The sequence below is a fragment of the Mercenaria mercenaria genome, chromosome 1 (genome assembly GCF_021730395.1).
Source record: "Mercenaria mercenaria strain notata chromosome 1, MADL_Memer_1, whole genome shotgun sequence".
NCBI lineage: Eukaryota > Metazoa > Mollusca > Bivalvia > Venerida > Veneridae > Mercenaria > Mercenaria mercenaria.
In genome coordinates, this window is record NC_069361.1 from 26321824 (window position 1) to 26344441 (window position 22618).

Genomic DNA, 22618 nt, shown 5'->3' on the forward strand with positions numbered 1-22618 from the left:
GAAGATCTTGTGAAAAATATGGCCTCTAGAGAGGTCACAAGGTTTTTCTATTTTTAGACCTACTGACCTAGTTTTTAACCACAGTTGACCCAGTTTCGAACTTGGCCTAGATATCATCAAGATGAACATTCAGACCAACCTTCATACAGTTCCCATGAAAAATATGGCTTCTAGAGAGGTCACAAGGTTTTTTTATTATTTGACCTACTGACCTAGTTATTGATGGCACGTGACCCAGTTTCAAACTTGACCTAGATATCATCAAGGTGAACATTCTGACCAATTTTCATGAAGATCCATTCAAAAGTATGACCTCTAGAGAGGTCACAAGGTTTTTCTATTTTTAGACCTAATGACCTAGTTTTTGACCTCAGCTGACCCAATTTCGAACTTGACCTAGATATCATCAAGATGAACATTCACACCAACTTTCATACAGATCCCATGAAAAATATGGCCTCTAGAGAGGTCACAAGGTTTTTCTATTATTTGACCTACTGACCTAGTTTTTGAAGGCACGTGACCCAGTTTCGAACTTGACCTAGATATCATCAAGATGAACATTCTGACCAATTTTCATGAAGATCTTGTGAAAAATGTGGCCTCTAGAGAGGTCACAAGGTTTTTCTATTTTTAGACCTACTGACCTAGTTTTTGATCGCACGTGACCCAGTTTCGAACTTGACCTAGATATTATCAAGATGAACATTCTGACCAACTTTCATAAAGATCCCATGAAAAATGTGACCTCTAGAGAGGTCACAAGCAAAAGTTTACGCACGGACGGACGCACGGACGACGGACGCTGCGTGATCACAAAAGCTCACACTGTCACTTTGTGACATGTGAGCTAAAAAAGTTACTAAAAATAAGCTATTCATAGTAACGTAAAAGGGAAGTAATTAAAAAAAATAAATATTGTAAGTGGACAAAAGAAGGATCTGCCAAATAAATCTCTTGACATAAATGAAATTTCAGATCAGTATCTTCATTAGTTATGGAGATATAACAATTTTAATTTGAAATAAAGGGAGGTAATTTGACATAAAATCAGTCCATAGTTATCTACCCTGATTGTCTCAGTCCAACTAATAACAATAATGAAATTTCAAATAAGTCCTGTAAGTACTTACTGATATAAATCCATTTTGATTACAATCAGGGGAGGTAATCAGATATAAAATAACTCTGGAACCTATGATTGGATCTGATTTGTCATGGAATCCAAGATTTCTTGTTGTTGAAGGTATTTTTGAAGTTTGTATCAAATAAAACCATAAATGAAGTCTCTATATGGCTGCAAAAGCCAAAATAGCGAATTTTGGACCTTCAAGGGGTCATAACTCTGGAACCCATGATGGAATCTGGCCAGTTGAAGAAAGGAAGCAAGATCTTGTGGTGATACAAGTTGTGTGCAAGTTTGGTTAAAATAAAATCATAAATGAAGCTGCTATTGTGCAGACAAGGTCAAAATAGCTAATTCTGGCCCTTTCAGGGGCCATAACTCTGGAACCCATAACGGAATCTCGCCAGTTCAAGAAAGGAACCGAGATCTTATGGTGATACAAGTTGTGTGCAAGTTTGGTTAAAATAAAATCATAAATGAAGCTGCTATTGTGCAGACAAGGTCAAAATAGCTAATTCTGGCCCTTTCAGGGGCCATAACTCTGGAACCCATAATGGAATCTGGCCAGTTCAAGAAAGGAACCAAGATCTTATGGTGATACAAGTTGTGTGCCAGTTTGGTAAAAATCAAATCATAAATAAAGCTGCTATTGTGCAGACAAGGTCAAAATAGCTAATTTTGGCCCTTTCAGGTGCCATAACTCTGGAACCCATAATGGGATCTGGCCAGTTCAAGAAAGGAACCGTGATCTTATGGTGATACAAGTTGTGTGCAAGTTTGGTTAAAATAAAATCATAAATGAAACCACTATCGTGCAGACAAGAAATTGTTGACGGACGCACGGACGGACACACGACGGACGAAAGGTGATCACAAAAGCTCACCTTGTCACTATGTGACAGGTGAGCTAAAAAGGGTATAACTCAACTAGAACATTCCAACAATATGCACAATTAGGCTTGGCACTGATCATTCCTGAAAGATTTGATGGAAATCTGCTCAATAATATGAGAAGCCTAAATATGAAAGAATTTGAAGAATCAAGGGCAATAACTCCACTGAAAGTCATTGAACCATATTCTGATGATATGTACAACTAGGCTTGGTAATGATCACTTTGTGAATTTGGTGTAGATCCGCCTTGTGGTGTCAGAGGAGTTACAATGACAAACTTTGTGTAATACATACAGTCAGACAGACAGCATTTAATGAATATCTCTCCCATCACTGAGTGAGAGACATAATTATTTGTGAACATGTGAACTTTACCTGTATTAATGGACTGTAACTTCTTCAGGAGCCCATGTAACCTGAAATACAAAACCAGAAATTACACAAGTCATAAATACTTCTTCATAATGAAACACATCATCTTTTTGAAATGCCATTTTACTAATGCTAAAATTCTAAATTCTGACAAAAGGGATGTATACAAGTTCATGATAGAATTTTGTAACTTGTATTTTGGGTTGATCAGTAACAATACCAGTGACAGTTTTTAGTGAATACGCCTATCTTAAAATTTTTATTATTATACCAGATTTATATAGCGCCCTTTTCATGATCAATTATACAATAAGCACAGTAGTCAACAAATAATAAGGCAGTGTCTCTAGCATTCCTGTATTGGTAAAAAAAATAAAGGTACACATGGTAAGTTTCTGGAAGTGAAGATAAACTTGCATGTTTCCAAAACAACATCTCCTTGAAAAATTTGGACCTCATGCAATTTTTCGTAATGGGAGTTTATCGCAACTTTCGTAACATTTTTGTAAACAGAATTTTACTAAAATGTAGATTTTAATGAAATTTCTCACAGTCATAAATAAACAAAAGGCCTATAAAATGTATAGGTCCGTGTGCTTATTTTTGAGATATCTGGCCACGATTAAAGTACATTTTCCGGATAAATGACGTCACGCCATCACTTCCGGTTTATCAAACATGCATAAATTAAGTACCTTAAGGCAGAAACAGCACTTTTCAGGCAACAGCTCATCTTATTTTATATATTTTAATATAAGGTACCTTATATCAAATATCAATTGTTTTGTTTTTTTACACAAGACAGTAATTCTGAGAGATAAGCATCCTTTATATTAATGGGATAAAAGTTTCTATATAAAGCCCAATTTAATCACGAACTTACCAGATTGTGAATTTATCTGTATTTCCTCCAAGAAATAAGCTGAGATCTTCAGTCATCTGTTTCTGGGATTTTTTGTTAGCAACCATAACCATGATGTAATCTGGTAACTCATCATCTGACATATAAATTAAATATTGTATGATCCACTTAAAGTAGAACACAATAAATAATATTATTTAATAATAGTTTGAATGCATATACTGATGCATGGAAATTATGCATATAAAATAGATTTTATACACTAATGAATACTTTTTGAAGGTCATATTTGAGACACAAACGTTGTAATACGGTAACCTAATATTTCATGAAAGTGATATTTGTTCAAAACCATAATGTACTACCTGTGTTGTTATCAAGAGCGAAAATTCATTTATAAGAAGATAATTTTCTCAGTGATTACTTGAAAGAAACACCTGCCCCATACATGTATAATTGCTACTCAAATGAATATATCTAACTTTTTCTTTTATTCAGTTTGGGGGAATTTTTAATGTTTCTTATGCAAAAGCTCCAATATCTATCTTTTCCGTATTGTGATTTAGTAACATACCAGTATGTCATAACTTAGAGCTCATGACTGATACAGTTTCAGATATAGCAGACTCTGTCACATAAATGCAGATATTTTCAATGATATGGTCATATACCAATTTCATGTAAAACATTTATGTATGAAAAACAAGATGGCCTTAACTACTGGCCCTAAGTTGCTCATCTGACCTTGACCATTGGGCTGTACATATATGTATTGTCATGACATGGAAGGTAACAAGAGAGGCTTATGGTTGGAAGTCATTTAATGTTTTTTTGTTTTTTGTTAGCTCTGAGACTTGAGCAGTTGATACACAGAAGTTATTAAAAATTTTATCAAGTCTTAGCTATAGCAGCCCCTAAAAGAGATTAAGCAGAACAGTTTAATTAAACTTGATAGAATTCTATAGGAGAATGTTACAGACTAAGCTTGGTGTAGACCCATCTAGTGCTTCATGACAAGAAGTCATTTAAAGGTTTTTTATCCCTAGATATAGCTCCGGCAGCTCCTCATTGGGGCTAAGCTTTTAAACCATTTGAAAAACTTAGGGCATGGTCCATGCTAGTCCAACCCGTGGTGTAATTATCACTTTCATTTCATTTCAGTCTGATATTACATCCAACTCAGCCATGTCCGACCACAGACATAATCATTAGTGATTAAAATATGAACGTAAATTATAAGCTTCATAGTATGAAAAACGAAAGAAATATTTTAATTTGCTGTAGGTAATACATTTATCTTGTGAACAGAAATGTTATTTGACATGTTCTGCATTAACAACTATAGAAAAACAGCTATCAAATATACATGCATGAACGTACAGCATTTAGCACAGTGGAAGTCGTACTCGATTTGTTCACCAAAATTTATTCCGGGTGTTCGTGAAGGAACAAGCACATGAGAATATATGTGAATAGTTCTCTCCCAATATTTCTTTTGTCTTCAAATTTTATAACTAAACTTTAGATCGTAGTAAATATACAAATAATATTGCGCTAATACATTTAAAATTAGCCCGAGACGTTGTGCTCATCCGGTACCGGTACCTGACTATGAATGAAATGCGTAATAAAGCTGTGACGTCACCAGTGGCGAAAAAACAAATCGATAATGTAGGTCAGTGGGTGACTTTCTTCAGGAACTACGAGGTGCTCATGACCTGACATATCGTGTATTTCACAAGACAAGCACAAGAATAAATTTGCTATTTAGAAATATTTTTCTTTTCGCCATTAAATCATCATTATGCTTGCAATCATGTCTGAAAGACTGAAGTACCTAAATTACGCCAATTTTTATTAGTGGCTGCTTGTGACTCTGTGGACGGACCGTCAGGGGAGGTAACTACAGGCTTTCAAGCGACCTTTGATGAAAAAGTAGGAGAAAAGTAGGAGCCTCTGATATAAAAAGTAGGAGAAAAGTAGGAAAAAAGTAGGAATCTGATGACAAATAGTAGGAACTTATGAGAACAAACTAGCCAGATTTAGAATAAAAGCATCACCGGCACGCCTCACTGGCGAAGTGCATAACGCCAAAAGGGGGTAGGTATGGGAGGGGGCCTCTGTTTAAGTTGGGGGAGGGATGAGTAGGGCCTCCATCTAAATGTTTTTGATAAAATGTCTAAGTTCTGAAGTACTGGAGGGGTACCCCCCCCCCCCCCCCCCCCCTCCTTTTAGGGGTGAGGGTGGGGGATCAGTCCTCTTGAAAATATTGAAATATACAGGTATGAAATGGTGGGGCTCTGGTGCATTATTTTGTCTAAATTTTTAGATATGGGAGAGGTATTCCAGTCATTTTAGAGGGGTCAGGGGGCTGTCCCCCTGAAAAATTTTGAAACACAGGTATGAAATGGTGGGCTCTGGTTGCATTTTTTGGTCTGAATTTTTAGGTATGGGAGGAGGTATCCCAGTCATTTTAGGGGGGTCAGAGGGCTCTCCCCCTGAAAATTTTGCAATACAGATATGAAATGGTGGGCTGTGGTGCATTTTTTGGTCTTAACTTTAAGGTATGGGAAGAGGTATCCCAGTCATTTTAGGGTGGTCAGGGGGCTGTCCCCCTGGAAAATTTTGAAACACAGGAATGAAATGGTGGGCTCTGGGTGCATTTTTTGGTCTGAATTTTCAGGTATGGTAGGCGCTATCCCAGACATTTTAGGGGGGTCAGAGGACTCTCCCCTTGAAAATTTTGCAATACAGGTATGAAATGGTGGGCTCTGGTGCATTTTTTGGTCTTAATTTTTAGGTATGGGAGAAGGTATCCCAGTCATTTTAGAGGGGTCAGGGGGCTGTCCCCCTGAAAAATTTTGAAACACAGGTATGAAATGGTGGGCTCTGGTTGCATTTTTTGGTCTGAATTTTTAGGTATGGGAGGAGGTATCCCAGTCATTTTAGGGGGGTCAGAGGGCTCTCCCCCTGAAAATTTTGCAATACAGATATGAAATGGTGGGCTGTGGTGCATTTTTTGGTCTTAACTTTAAGGTATGGGAAGAGGTATCCCAGTCATTTTAGGGTGGTCAGGGGGCTGTCCCCCTGGAAAATTTTGAAACACAGGAATGAAATGGTGGGCTCTGGGTGCATTTTTTGGTCTGAATTTTCAGGTATGGTAGGCGCTATCCCAGACATTTTAGGGGGGTCAGAGGACTCTCCCCTTGAAAATTTTGCAATACAGGTATGAAATGGTGGCTCTGGTGCATTTTTTGGTCTTAATTTTTAGGTATGGGAGAAGGTATCCCAGTCATTTTAGAGGGGTCAGGGGGCTGTCCCCCTGAAAAATTTTGAAACACAGGTATGAAATGGTGGGCTCTGGTTGCATTTTTTGGTCTGAATTTTTAGGTATGGGAGGAGGTATCCCAGTCATTTTAGGGGGGTCAGAGGGCTCTCCCCCTGAAAATTTTGCAATACAGATATGAAATGGTGGGCTGTGGTGCATTTTTTGGTCTTAACTTTAAGGTATGGGAAGAGGTATCCCAGTCATTTTAGGGTGGTCAGGGGGCTGTCCCCCTGGAAAATTTTGAAACACAGGAATGAAATGGTGGGCTCTGGGTGCATTTTTTGGTCTGAATTTTCAGGTATGGTAGGCGCTATCCCAGACATTTTAGGGGGGTCAGAGGACTCTCCCCTTGAAAATTTTGCAATACAGGTATGAAATGGTGGGCTCTGGTGCATTTTTTGGTCTTAATTTTTAGGTATGGGAGGAGGTATCCCAGTCATTTTAGAGGGGTCAGGGGGCTGTCCCCCTGGAAAATTTTGAAATACAGGTATGAAATGGTTGGTTCTGGTGCATTTTCTGCATTATTTTGAGGTACTGGGAGGGGTACTTTCCTAATTTTAGGGGGGCCAGTGTGTTCTCCCCTGGAAGATTTTGAAATATAGATATGAAATGGAGGCCTCTGGTATACTTTTGGGTCTAAATTTTGAGAAAATACTAACCCTTAGCGAAAATAGTTGGGTGCAACTTTGATGAGTATACGTCACTTCTCAGCAAACTGGGGAGTGGGGGGGGGGGGGGGGGGGGGGGCATGGCCACCCTCTTTCCAGCTCTGGATCTGGGCCTGAATCTTGTACATTTACTCACAATTACACAGCAGCACAATATATAAGGTCTTTCTATTTTCTTGATGCTTTGAGGTCCCCATTGTACATAGCTACCTGCAACCTCTTATGCTCCAATATCAAGGTCAGTATTCAACTCATATAATGAAGAGGTCACCAGCAGCATATCAAAAATATCTCTAGAGCCTCACCAGTACACCATCAGTCCTTACATTATGTAACAAAATTCATTATACAAATAGACAAACAACATTTGTTAACATATTTTTTCTTCTTTAGATAAAAAAGTAGGAATAGCAGGAGTTTTTTCAAAAAAGTAGGAAAAAAGTAGGAACAGACCTAAAAAGTAGGAAAAGTAGGAAAAAGTAGGATTACTTGAAAGCCTGTAACCAGAGTCACGGATTGGGACTAGGTCCATGCAAGGATGCTATAGACGGGGTTTAGTATAATTCTGACCAATAGAGAAGCTGTATAAGTAAAAATGTTGATACAAGACAACAGACCATCCACCTATAATAACAGGCTTATAGTTCACCTTGAACAAAGACCAGTAAAAGTAAGAACTTACCAACATAAGCACCTTGTTCTATCAGCTTTGCCTTGATTGCAGACTAAAATAAAGAGTTTACATAAACAATATTACTGTGAAAATAGGGCTGTCATGAATCACTATATATTGCAACATACATGCAGCATATTGCTGCTATACTTATCAAGATATATTTCAACAGTCAGTATCTTACAAAAGAGAATATTTTTAACACTTTTTTTGAGTTCTTGCTTCTTTGGTGGGATTATTCGATACAGCGACAGTGTACAATATGCGAGAAGATAAGCATTTAGGATAATTCTTACTTTCTCACAACAAAAATACTATTTTATGACCTTGACAACATAATATTTGTACAAATAATTTGTTTATCTTGAAAAATGTGAAATACTTAACACCACCGCTATCGAGCTACAGAAGCGGCAGTGTAGAATAAAAGATAAGATTTCAAAAATAAAGTAAAGGAAGTGCCTAGCCATCCAGTAACCAGAAGCCTAGCCTGCGTTCTAGCCGTCCAGTTACCGGACGACTAGCAAATCCTCGGGATTTTCTAGCCATCCGGTAATTGATTTCTTAATGAATACAAGTAATGATTTTATACAGTTTTAACTGTCAATACTTTCCTGTACACAAAATATTATTGTGTGAAAACGTACCAAAGTATAGTTTTCATCGTCTCGAATAGATTACCATTTTTTAATCAATACAAGAGCTGTCCGTAAGACAGCCAAGCTCGACTATTCGAAATATTGTCACAGAAGCAGGAAATTATTACCCAAAATGTTAAATATCAAAAGAGTTTTAAGTTCGAAACGGGACATAATTTGACCAAAATGCATATCAGAGTTATGGGACTTGATGCTATCAACTAGTTTAATAACCCCGAAGAAACATGTGAAGTTTCAATTCCATATCTGCATTAGTTTTGGAGATAGTAACTTGCATGTAAAACTTTAACCAGAATTTTCTAAGTCCAAAAGGGGGCATAATAAAATACATGTTAAGAGTTATGGAACTTGACCCAGTGAGGTTGGTAACTGACCTAGAAAAAGAATAAATAAGTTTCAAAGCTATATGCCTTTTGGTAATAGCTGTATGTACTTGCACGTAAAACTTTAGCCAGGATTTTCTAAGTCCAAAAGGGGGCATAATTTGCCCAAAATACATGTTAGAGTTATGGGACTTGGTGCTATCAACTAGTTTTATAACCCCGAAGACACATGTGAAGTTTCAATTCAATATCTGCATTAGTTTTGGAAATAGTAACTTGCATGTAAAACTTTAACCAGAATTTTCTAAGTCCAAAAGGGGGCATAATTTGCTAAAAATACATGTTAGAGTTATGGAACTTGACCCAGTGAGGTTGGTAATTGACCTAGAAAACGAATAAATCAGTTTCAAAGCTATATGCCTTAAAATGATAGCTGTATGTACTTGCATGCAAATACTTAACCAAGGTGTGACGCAGACGCCAACGCCAGGGTGAGTAGAATAGCTAGACTATTCTTCGAATAGTCGAGCTAAAAATGAATGAGATCATGTTTGTATACAAATCTGTGTAAACACTACCACTATATTGCACATATATTGCGTAACGGCCTATAACCCCCTCATTGTAAACATGTATTTATTGGTTGCTGATACATGAAAATGGGATTTATCTAATAATGTCCATAAGGTCAATCTTTATTTATTTACATGTATGCCCTGCCTGTTGATATTCAAAAATAACTCTACTGGTTGCCGACCCAGATTCGGGCAATTTCACAACCTTTTCATCTGTCATATTTTAATTTTTAATTCAAGATTCATGAAATGATACCTGAATCAAGTTCAGTTCTTTGGTGTCGCTAAACACAATTTTGTTTGTATATAAAAAATAAACTGAACACATCACTGAGGCCCGAAAGAGGGTACGTAAATTTAACGTTTTCAGCGTGTTGCAGGACCCACAAATCGGACAGTAGGAAAATACTTATTATAATCACTTCTGTTTGGCAGAATCACGTTTAGGTCGGTTTTAATGATAAAAAGACATTTTAAGTATTGTTAACCTGGTTTACATTCAACTGTAAATGTTTGATGCTGCTGAGAGTTTGAAAAATCCAGCTGGCCTACATACAACGCAAAATTTTAGGTAAAACAATTTGGTTTAAACGCATTTAACTCGTGGTATTAATGGGAAAACATTGATACTTGTTTTGTAACACGCAATTTTCTCGTCCGCATTTAGCAGATTGTAGATGAGTTCCCCGTGAATAATGTTGGGGCATCAAAACATGTATGCACGAAAGCACACACAGTGTAGAAACAGTGAACAACGGAAATAGCGATGTGATTATACGACATACACAGTATCTGGGTTTACACGCCGCTGCTATTTTCATTTATTTTTACACTATAGTGGAGTTTAGGCGTCTTTATCTGTAAGCAGTCAATAAATTATACATTGAAGAGATAATTCGTCTTAGATTTCATCAGTATGTGTGTTAAATACCGTCGTTATGCTACCGTAATCAAAAGTAATCACCGATTTCTGTTGAAACTTCAGAAAGTGTCACACGAATAAACAAAGTTTTCCCTTCTAGTTGATAATGGACGTGTATAAGATTCATATTAAAGAAGTCCTGCATTGTCAATAAATTGTTCTTAAACTCATGCGTTACAAGGTATTTATCATTTGCGTAGAAATATACCGATTTCTGTAGTCAATGTGTCATTTCATATTGAACGATTTATTGAAAACTGTCCACAATAATGTGAACGATTTGTTGCGATTTTATTGAAAATTTATAGCGATTAACTGGGAGTAATTATAGTAATTCTTTTTCATTTAACTGTTGAAACTGGAGAGATTTTGTAGACAGTGCCAGTGGTATTGGACGTGAAAGAACTTGAAACATTTATCATGCAGTTTCAGAATATACAAATGTACATACAATAACTAATTTGTGCAATAATAGTTTGTCATCAGGCTATTTGTTTTGGGATGAGGGCTTAGTGGCTTTCTTTTTCTTCCCGGGTTAATCTTTTTAACACATGTTTTAGGTTGAGGGCTATAAATAAGTGGCATTCTTTCTCTTCCTAGGTTAATATTTTTGTCAAATGACGGAAACACGCAATGTAAACGCTGGCACTACCTCATTCTCGTGTAATATAGCCTTCAATATGATTGGTATTACAACATATACATCATGCTTAGCATTTTAAAAATCTAAGTAGTTTTAAAACACTTTCTAACCTTTTTTCCTTTTCTCATGTTATTCTGACTAAGCAGCTTTTGTTCGAGTGTTGTTCATTTAGACTACATAACTTGCCTAAGCGGGGCCTCCGTGGCCGAGTGGTTAAGGTCGCTGACTTCAAATCACTTGCCCCCCATCGATGTGAGCCTCACTCGTGACACTGAATTCTTCATGTGAGGAAGCCATCCAGCTGGCTTACGGAAGGTCAGTGATTCTACCCAGGTGCCCGCTCGTGATGAAATAATGCTCGGAGAGGCACCTGGGGCCTTACTCCATGTTGTGACGGTACTCCATCTAGCGGACACCATCGGTATTTAGTGGTGTTATACCTCCGGAAGTTTAGCCGGTGTAGGGGTAACTTTTGGCGGTAACTGCGCACGGAACTTCAGTTGAACAGCTGATCGCCCAACAGAGCAGAAGTGCACAGCTAGAGGAGCAAACAACCAATTGCTAAGTATAACCCACTCTTATCCCGTTTTGTTAGGCAGAGAAAACAAGGTTTACAATAATGGCGACGAGGATATAAATTGGATTACGCTGGCAGAATTTTATTTGGTAGAAGGCTGCTAAATTCACCTTAGGATTTTTTCGCGTGGAATTTTCTACTTAGGGAAAAATTCAAGAACAGCCTTACTACATTAATATTACAGTGTTTTCTAAACACTAATCCAGCTCTGCCTGAAATAAAGTTGATATTGAACAGAAAGAGGCTTTCACGACTTTCAGTCTAAAGTACTCTCTGTACATCAACAAGGGGTTCTACCATTGGTTCTACCAAGCTAAGATATATCTAGCTGTAGGTTTCTGACAAGTAATTTATTACTTTCTGGGTAAGGAAACCTCTGTCTCTGCGAAAGTCTCCCATACTCAATAAAGCCCTTTACAGGTATAACAAGATAGAGTGGACGTCTACAGGACCCACCTATACATATTGAAAGACACTGCAGGTTAGTGCTTTTTATTTTTGAAAACTGGATTCTCAAGGGGCCAGTGCCGCATTCGAACCAGTGTAACCTATACACTACCGTGAAAAATCAAATATTTATTGAAGCGTCTGGGTGGCCGGTCTAAATATTTGAATTAGTAGTGTATCTGCTACATTCGAACCAACTGCAGTTAGTCTGAAAAATATTTGGGTTTGACAGCACACATAATATTTCGGTTCAAATAAATTGAGATAATTTTGAGTATTTCATACACAAAATTAATTATTGTTGACCGACATTGATTGACATAGACATTGACCATGATTTTCATAAATCAAGCTTCTGAAGAAGAACTGAGGTCAATACCATGCATTGGGCCTAGAAGAGCTGCCAATTTGTTAAATTATAGACACACATATGGGGTGTATAACAAAGGACATCTTCTGTTTGGCATTCCCAGGAGAAGTACCAAAAGATGTCTTAGACTCTATTAACTTCATGTCACCTGAAGAACTTTCAAGAAGGGGAAGGGGAGAGGTGCACAAGAAATGTCACCTGTGGTTACTTTCAGTACCACTGGGTCAATTCAAGCTCCTTTATTTTCCACACCCATAACAAAATTAGGAAATAACATCCAAACTACATCTGTAGTTATGACAACAACAGTAAATAAAACCCCCTTAATAACAACAACAACAGTCAATACCATTGTTAATACCAGGCCAAGGGTGTCAACACAAGGCAGTGCCCAAGGTGTACAGTTACCTTCAAGCAGTAATGTTCATGACCTAACAGGTGCACTTGATTATCTTTTACGCTATAGTCAAGGTATAGGTAATAAAGATATAGAAAATTTAATTGCCTCGTTATCAACAATTGAAACAGCTGCTGTAAACACATCAACAGATACAGGTGCAAGACCAAAGAGTTCTGTTAAACTACAGCCGTCAGGGGTTAAACAAGATACTGTTAGGAACAGGGGAGATCAATCTAGTTCTTTCAGAAATAGATTAACTCAGCAGAAAGAAACAGGCAATTTAAAAGGGAATAGCACCACAGGTCATAACCATACGGAAGATACTACAAATAGAAGCAGTTCACCACGAAATGGCAAATCACATCATACAAGGTCACGTGATTCATCTTACGACAGGTACTATGATGTTGATAGGTCTGACTATTACCCAGATGATAGGCATTACAGACATAGGTCTCCGTCAAGGCATAGGTCTTTCAGATCTCCGCCAAGACGCATGACTTCCAGACCACCAAGGAGTGAACGAAGGTCTACGTATCAACATTACAGCCCAAAATCACGTGATACTTACAGAAGAGAGTCTTTGTCTCCATACAAAAGGTCAAGAGATAGACGGTCCAGGTCACGTGAACGATATAGTATACTGAAAAATGGACATTACCATAGAAGGTCAGCATCAAGATCAACGTCCAGAAATAGGTCAACACACATGAACCGATATCAATATAGGTCAGATGACACTAAATCAACTTCTCGGTTGTATGACACGGGGACAACTGGAAATCATCAACATTATAGATACGATGAAAGGCAAGACGATGCTGCAAAACCGAAAAAGCATGACACGACTACATCTCCAGAACATGTTCCAGAACCAGTTTCACCGGTTTCGGATACGAGACATAGTCAAAGGTCAAGACATTCACCACGTCATCGGTCAAGGTCATATGATGATAACCAGAGGTCACGTTACACACAAAGGTCATCTGAAAGGTCAAGACATTCAAGATATTCAAGAAGTAGAAGCAGATCGGGTGATAGAAACAGATACCGCTCCACTGAACGCCATATTAGAATAGACCCAAGAGCTTATAGAGATAGGTCAAGGTCAAGTTCAAGGCAACGTCACTATTCGTCTACAGCCTTTCAGGCAAGAGACGATTCAAGATCATCAGGGTCTAGATATTATAGAGATGTTTCAACTTCTAGAGATAGGCACAGTCGACGTTCAAGGTCAAGGTCGCCAAACAGACGTGACAGTTATTATGAAGCATACCGTCACCAGAGATACTTCTTCGACAGCGACGACGAAGATGACTATAGACATAGCAGATCTTACAGACGCTATTCTATAGAAAGAAGGGGCGATCCAAAAAGGCTTCCGAAAAATTTGAAGTATGATGGGACTTCCAGTTGGCTGTCATTTAAACAGAAGTTTGAAAGTTATATGGTTGTTCTAAATTGGTCTGAAGAAGAATGCCGAGATTATTTGAATTGGAGCTTAGAGGGCAAAGCGCTAGACTTTTTCACAATCACAACCAGAATGGGAGAACAGTACTCCTTCAGTCAGATTATGAAGAAGCTAGAAACTAGATTTGGTTCAAAAGAATTAACGGAAACAGCGAGAGCAAAATTTCAGCAGGCTTCACAAAAAACTGAAGAATCTCTTGAAGACTGGGCAGATAGATGTCTTACCCTCGCCACAACTGCTTTTCGAGATTTACCAGAATACCATCGTATGCAGGAAGCTATTTCGAAGTTCTGCCAAGGGTGTACTGATAGAGAAGCTGCAAAACACGCCTGTTTTGAAAGGCCGAAGAGTATGTCAGCAGCACTGAATGCCGTTAAACATCACCAGTACATTTCGCAAGCAGTAGATAGCAGACGACCAAGCCGAAAAGCAAAAGATGATGTTTCAGTCAATGCAGTCGGTTCATTGTCAGAAACCAGGGTAGAAGACATGATTGCCAAAGCAATTAGAAAGTTAGGTGAGCAGTTAAAGAAACCGGAAGTTCAAGACAAACCACCAACTTCAGGTCTATCCGAGATAGAATGCTACTTCTGTAAAGCTAAAGGGCATCTAAGAAGAAAATGTAGAAAGTACAAAGAGTGGCTGCAATCGAAAAATAGAAGAGCAGAATCGGATTTAAACAAGGAAGGGCTGGATGCAAAGGCCAAACATTACAGCCCAAAGGAAAAGAAGTAGGTGGCCATTACACAAAAGATGTTGAAGTGAACAACAATCCTCCATCAGTGTTAACAAGAACTTCCAGCTCAGAGCAAATTCATGTTACAGAAGCTTCCAGCTCTGAACATGCAATTAAGACTGCGGCTAAATCAGAAACTGCACTAACTAACCAGTCTAGCGAAGGCAATAAACAAATCAACTGTGATGCTTTCAGTTCACAGGAAGTTACAGACAAAACAAGTCCCAATCCTGAATCAGTTAAAGAGGTTCAAGAGGAAGAAACGATCAGTGTACATCAAGTTCAAGCAGGTTCATCGTATGTATACCTGAAAGTAGCTGATCAAGAGGTCAAGGCTCGTATAGACTCTGGTGCAGAAATTACCATCTTGTCTACAAAAGTCTATAACAATTTGAGGACCAAGCCTGCTAAAGTTAAAGAGGTTGTTATGCAGATGGCAGATAAAGAGACTGTTTTGAAGGGTTTTAGTACAACACCTTTACATCTACAGTTGGGTTCCCAAGTATTCAAGGAAAGAGTTTATGTAGCACCCATAAGTGATGAAATGCTGTTGGGACACGATTTCCTCCATCATTTAGGAGTATTGTTAGACATGCATTCTGACACACTTATTTTGAACGGGGAGCGAATACCCATGAATACCAGGTTCAAAGAAGGCAATCCAGTTGTAGCAAGAATCACAGTGACTAAACGTACTGTAGTACCACCAAATACAGCTGTTCGCATAACATGTAAGATCGACAATCAACTTGAAGACTACTTCATTGAGCCAAATGACACCGTAACAAATTCTGGTGTTCTTATTCCAAGAACAGTCCGATCTTCGAATACACAGCCCGTGGTGTGTTTAGTCAACCCTACAAACTTCTACAGGACGTTCAAGAAGGGGAAGGTTATTGCTACAGCATACGAAGTGCAATCCATCTTGGAAGAAAAGAGTTTACAGAAGGAAACTGATGTATTTACCTGCCATGCTGTAAAACAAAGTGAACAGTCTTCTGCAAAAGATGCTTTCAGCTCTTCTAGCCAGAAGGCTACACCAAAAGCACCAAATGAACCAAATATACCAGATCATCTTAAAGAGTTGTATAAAGCTTCTACTACGCATTTAGACAGGGAGCAAAGTGAGAGGTTAGCAGAACTTCTTTCTGAATTTTCAGATGTGTTCGCCAAAGAAGATTTTGACTTGGGAAACTTTACGGCGATTGAGCATGAAATTGATACCGGGGATGCCAAACCAATAAAGCAACGTATGCGGCGTACTCCAGCTTGCTTTGTCGGGGAGGAAGAGGAACATCTGAAGAAGATGTTAGATGCCGGTGTCATTCAGGAGTCTACATCAGAGTGGGCATCCTCACCTGTTCTGATAAGAAAACGTGACAATACAGTCAGATGGTGTGTCGATTACAGGGCCTTGAATGACGTCACGGTTAAAGATACATTTCCGTTACCATTGGTTGAAGATTGCCTAGATACGCTTTCCGGAAGTGTCTGGTTTTCCAAACTAGATGCTAATTCAGCATATTGGCAAGTTCGAGTTAGGGAGGAAGATCGAAAGAAGACGGCTTTTCTGACAAAGTACGGCTTATTCGAGCATGTCAGAATGGGTTTCGGTCTTACCAATGCTCCAGCAACTTTTTCACGTGTGGTCAACTTGATCCTGAGAGGTTTGACGTGGAAAACAGTATTGGCCTTTCTCGATGATATTTTGGTAATGGGAAATAGTTTTGAGGAACATTTGAACAATATAGCCGAAGCTTTAAGTCGTTTCCGGAAGTATGGCATGAAGCTGAAGCCAAGAAAATGTGTTCTTTTTAAGAAAGAAGTGGAATTCTTAGGAAGAATAGTCAGCAGTAACCAGCTGGCAATGGCTTCGCATGACACTGACACGGTAGCTTCCTGGCCGGTGCCACAATCTTCAAAAGACGTAGAAAGATTTTTAGGCCTAGCTAACTACCACAGGGTGTTTATCAAGAATTTCGCGGAAATGGCCCAGACGCTCTACAATTTGACAGGCAAACACGAATTCAAGTGGGGCGACAAAGAACAGAAAGCTTTTGAAGCATTGAAAAGAGCTCTAACATCACCACCTGTGTTAACTCTACCAAACACAAAGGATCCATTTATCCTGGATGTCGATGCTTCTCATTTGGCTATAGGTGCAGAGCTTATTCAAGTGCAGAATGGAGAAGAAAAGGTAGTCGCTTACAGCAGCTTCACTTTGACTCCAGAGCAAAAGAATTACTGCACTACAAGAAAGGAACTCCTAGCAATAGTACGGTTCACAAGACATTTCCGACATTACCTTCTAGGACGAATGTTCACAGTGAGAACAGATCATTCCAGTTTGACTTGGTTGTTGAAGTTTAAGGAACCACAAGGTCAGCTTGCTCGTTGGATTGAAGAGCTTTCCCAATACAACATGATTGTAAAGCACAGACCTGGAGCTAAACATGGTAATGCGGACGCGTTGTCCAGAAGACCAGAAACTCTGACGCCATGTTCAGCTTATGTATCCGGGATAAAGCCTGCAGATTTGCCATGCAAGGGTTGTCATTACTGTACTAGAGCGGATCGAGATTGGATCAAGTTTACAAATGATGTAGATGAAGCAGTTGGTCTAGGTGTACAGACGGGTAAGACAGCCACTGATGGACATAAAGTTTCAATTGGGGCAACTGCAGATGAGAACAAGTCAAACCTAGAAAGTGTATCCAGTGTTAAGGATGAAGGTCCTACCAGTGAGACACTGAGTGAACCAAGATCTACCGAGTTCCAGAAGAAGAGAACAAGTATTCCATACAGTTCTCCAGAAAGGGAAGATACTAGTCTTGCAGACAGTATACTTTCCGTAGACGTAACAGGCCTGCAAGGGAGTGAATCGCATTTTGATATTGTTACACCGTGCAATGGGGAAGCCAGTTTCATTAGTGTTTGTTCAGTGATAACAGCAAATGAAGCTAGTGCAGAAAAGTCTTCTTGTTGGGGATTCACTTTCGAAGACCTGGAACGAGAACAGGGTAAGGACAAAGACTTACAGTTCATACTTGACTGGCTCAAGAACAGACGAGAACCAGATGAAGGAAGTTTGTTCCTTTCCAGCCCAGACACAAAGTATTACTGGCTGAATAAAGAGATGTTCCAAATGATTGATGGCGTGCTATTCAGAAAAAGTCCAAAAGCCGAAGATGAAGATCTCCAGCTTGTCATACCCGATAGTTTGAAAGAACAGGCTTTACTATGGCACCACGATCTTCCAGCAGCAGGGCACCAAGGAATAGCAAGAACCAAAGCTAAGATGAAGGAAAAGTTTTTCTGGGTACGTCTGTCTAGAGATGTCGAGGCATATGTCTTATCCTGTGATGTGTGCAACAAAAACAAGAAGCACAAAAGATACGGTCGAGTTCCATTGACAGAGTTTCACGCTGGAGCACCCATGGAACGCGTGCATATAGATTTCATGGGACCTCTGCCAAAAACAACACATGGGAACAAATATTGTTTGATGATGGTGGACCAATTTACGAAATGGGTTGAATGTGTACCCCTACCTTCGCAGAAGGCAGAAGTGACAGCGAAAGCCGCTATCGACAACTTCTTCTCACGTTTTGGTTTTCCCTTCCAGATCTTCACAGACCAAGGGCGAAACTTTGAAAGTCAGTTGTTTGCAGCTGTATGCAAAGCATTACACATTCACAAATCCAGAACAACGCCTTACAGGCCAGCCAGCAATGGTCAGGTTGAACGTTTTAACCGCAGTTTAATGGATGCCGTAAGATGCTTTATAGGCAAATCACAAGAAAACTGGGATAGAAATATTCAACAAATTGCAATGGCAATGAGGGCGAGTGTTAACAGAAGTACTGGTTTCACACCAAACAAGTTAATGTTGGGTAGAGAAGTGAATACTCCAGCCCAGCTGATGTTTCCTAATGCAAGGGCAGAGAATCCAGAAGAGTATGGAGAATATGTAGCCAATCTTCTCCAGACCATACAGAATGCACACAACAAAGCGAGAGAAACCATAAAGACTTCATTGAAGCGTATGAAGCGGGACTATGACTTGAGGATCCTGCTTAGACCGTACTCTGAAGGGGACATTGTTTATCTTCTAGATACAGCGTCCCACAAGGGGAAATCTCGCAAGTTATGCTCTCCGTGGAAAGGTCCAGCCATAGTGACAAAGAAGATAACAGCTTATCTGTACCGGGTGAAATTGCGAAATGCAGTATTCGTTACCAACCATGACCGGATGATGCCTTGCAAGGACAGAAAGCTCCCTGCATGGATAACGAAATACAAGGAGTCTCCCGCAGAAACAGATACTACCGTACATGATGACCAAGAAGACGACGAGGTCTATTGCGTTTGCAGAAAGCCTTGGCAAGGAAGATTCATGATTCAATGCGACTTCTGTGAAGAATGGTTCCATGGATCTTGCATCAACATCACCGCTACAGATGCGCTTGACATTGACAAGTACAGATGCAAAACATGCAAAGACAAAAGACGGTGACAATGACAGTTATGTACGGAAAATATATTCTTTGTTTTCTATTTCAGATTATAGTCATGGCTGAGAAATTGAACTCGACCAAGGATTTTCAAGAAGTAGTGGATGAATACCTGGCTGAAAGACGTGTGTTCAAACCTGCAGAAGTGTTCGTAAAAGAACTTTCTCTTTGCCCGAGATACATCGGAGGGCCTGACAGATCAGCAAAGTTGCTTGATGCCATGCTGAAAATGGTCAACTTGGTTAAAGAGAAAAGGGCAGTCCTCCGTAACCAGAAGTCACATGACCAGTGGTTAAAATCAGCAGCCCAGGCTATGGAAACCTATTGTGTGGCTAATAGGGACTGGATTTCCGAACACGTGTGGAAACTAAAAGCCCGCCCAGTAGTCGTCTCCCATGATTATGATCCTGAACGGGGTAGAAAAGACATTCGGTATATGAAACCAACCAGTGAAGCCCCGTCAGAAGACAAATGTCTTGAAAAAGAAGAGGGAGAGGAAAGTACGGGCGAGATTAGTCTGGATCTAGAGGAAGACTTGTTGTATTTGTTGGATACGCCAAAGTCAAAAACATCAGGCGGTCGACAGGAAGCATCCAACATGGAAGTCGATCCAGAAGCTACGGTTAAGTTGGCACCAAGTCCAAGAAGGTCACCAAGGTTAAACAAGGGAAAGGTGAAAATCTCTCCTATCAAGGCACCTTTGGATGAACCAACAAAGTCTAAAAAGACCGCAGCAGAGGTTTCCACAATCGCAGGGAAGAAAGCCCAGGCAACTGGACTTTACAAGAGAAAGACACACGGCGATTCTAGGCAAAGAAGGCATTCCACAGATCCAAGGACTAGTAGGAATGAAAAAGCTCCCAGTGCTGCCACTGTGGCTGAAACCACAGGAAAAACACCAGATTCCAGGGTTCCTCTTGATGCTTCCAGCTCCAAGAAGGAAAGGAAACATGAGACAGCACTGCCGGCTTCATCGGTCCCAGAGCTCAAACGTACTGTGACAGTAGAAAAGGAAAAGTCTGTGCAAGCACCCCAACCCAAGGTGGGAAAAAGAAGTGCCACAGAACTGCCGCCTATAACAATATCAGTACCTGTTTTGAAGAAAACGAAGACCGATGACCTACTGCGTCAGGTGCGTAAAACCGTTGATGAAGGTCGAAAGACAAGGGAAAGAAGGAAGTTCGAGTGTTGGATTCCGGGTTGTTTGGAACCATCAACATACCCGAAAGTTCATGCATTTGAACATCATATTCCAGAGGTCTTTGACGAAAGACTCAAACCTGACGATGAAAGAGTCCTTCGAAGTAGACGAAATGCCTTGAATCAAGCGGCTAGATGGCTTCTGGGCAGACCAGCAACATTGGACGAACTAGTCTCCTTCGTGGTTATCCAGAAAGTTCTGAGCGCCGCAGATAACACCCGCATCTCAGAAGTACAGAAGGAAGCCATGAAGCATATGTGTACCTTTCTTCGGGTCCATGTTCCTGATCAATTTACACTGGAACCAGCAAATTCCCCCGCTGTTCTGATACATTGGAGAGCTGTTTTGTTAATAGCTGCCACTTTACAAGAGGACGAAAGACGCTATTGGCAGGACAACTACCGAGCCCCGGAAGGCGTAGAAAAGGTACAAAGGGTCGAGCCAGAAGTAAAACTACCAGAGGCCTTCGATAGCCATTTCCACTTGGATCGAACTCTGCGAAAGTTGCATCTGTCCGATGGTACTTTGGAGGATATTTTCAACAAAGTCTCAGTGGACAATGACAAACGTGTCAAACTAGTTGGCACTGTAGCCGTCTACTGTGACCCAGCATCGTATCCTTCCGAGCGAACTTTATCTTCATTACCAGAGGATATGTCTGTGGCAATTGGATTTCATCCAAAACATGCCAGCAGTAGCCATCGCAGACTGAATGAGGACATTAAACACATGTTGAGGCTCTTGCGTCATCCTAAGGTCTCGGCATTTGGAGAAATAGGCATAGACCACACTGAGCCTAGAAAAGATTGGTCCTACCAAGTGGATTTACTGGAAAAGATCTTGCCAGAGCTCCAGGATCAGCATGTATTGATTGTACACTGCCGTGGAATGAGAGGCGACTGCGGAACAGAAGCTTTTCTACTTCTACTGCACTTTTTGAAGAAGTTAGTCCGCACCAATCATCCATTCATCTCCACTGCTTCGCAGGTAATCAGTATGTGTTGAAAAGATGGTTAGAGTGTTTCCACGAACATACATTGGTTTCACCAACATGGTCCAGTCGTTCGATCCAGAGCAAGTTGCTGCTTTATGCGCCATTGAAGAAAACAGGTTGCTCCTGGAATCTGACGCTCCATACTTCAAGACGATGGGAACCAATGTATCGTCTCCAAGCCAGCTCTACGCTGCTGCCATGAATGTGGCTCAACACCGAGGAACAACACCAGAACGAATCCTGGAAATCACAGTAGCAAACGCACAATGTTTGTACCACGACCAGTTCCAGTAAGACGCTTCAGTAGACAGAGACGTAGCTTTCAGCACGTCAAAGATACTGAATAATAAAGCCTAGAATTAAATAAGAAGTTTGACAGTAGTGCTTTTAGCCAGCTGTTCTAACTTGCCAAGGGTATTCATATTTCAAAGCATCCAACATCAGTACCAAGGGTTCCACAGAGCTTCCAGCCTGACTGGGAAACCACAAAAATAGTGTGATGCAACACTGACCACTACAGAGGACTTTCAGTCCACCTCCAATAGATCGAAGAGATCATGGGTACTTTCAGTCCCATTGACAGCATTTCTCCCATACTTGACTGAGCCCTTCCTTATAAAGTTGGGGGGAGTGTTGTGACGGTACTCCATCTAGCGGACACCATCGGTATTTAGTGGTGTTATACCTCCGGAAGTTTAGCCGGTGTAGGGGTAACTTTTGGCGGTAACTGCGCACGGAACTTCAGTTGAACAGCTGATCGCCCAACAGAGCAGAAGTGCACAGCTAGAGGAGCAAACAACCAATTGCTAAGTATAACCCACTCTTATCCCGTTTTGTTAGGCAGAGAAAACAAAGTTTACAAT

At 40.1% G+C, this 22618-nt stretch overlaps 2 protein-coding genes across 2 annotated transcripts in view; one reads left to right on the forward strand and one right to left on the reverse strand.

Annotated features, from left to right (window-relative positions):
* Positions 1 to 22618, reverse strand: part of LOC123523941 (uncharacterized) — a 40420-nt gene that overhangs the window by 12499 nt on the left and 5303 nt on the right. Inside the window, exons 2-4 of the mRNA XM_053542652.1 lie at positions 7933 to 7975; positions 3276 to 3390; positions 2396 to 2436 (exon numbers count right to left, since the gene is read on the reverse strand). Coding sequence (XP_053398627.1) covers positions 2396 to 2436; positions 3276 to 3390; positions 7933 to 7975 — 199 coding nt within the window. The remainder of the gene's footprint in view (positions 1 to 2395; positions 2437 to 3275; positions 3391 to 7932; positions 7976 to 22618) is intronic.
* Positions 11439 to 20595, forward strand: LOC123554986 (uncharacterized). Its single transcript, XM_053542669.1, has 3 exons — positions 11439 to 11610; positions 19610 to 20198; positions 20491 to 20595. The coding sequence occupies exons 2-3, from the start codon at positions 19619 to 19621 to the stop codon at positions 20559 to 20561; spliced, it is 651 nt and encodes a 216-aa protein (XP_053398644.1). The 5' UTR covers positions 11439 to 11610; positions 19610 to 19618; the 3' UTR covers positions 20562 to 20595.

Bases quoted from the DNA above. Each gene is read 5' to 3' on its own strand.
- LOC123554986 (XM_053542669.1), top strand. From the start codon at position 19,619: ATGGCTGAGAAATTGAACTCGACCAAGGATTTTCAAGAAGTAGTGGAT. The intron at 20,199-20,490 runs GTCCAAGAAGGT...TGATGCTTCCAG, and splicing joins TACGGTTAAGTTGGCACCAA to CTCCAAGAAGGAAAGGAAAC.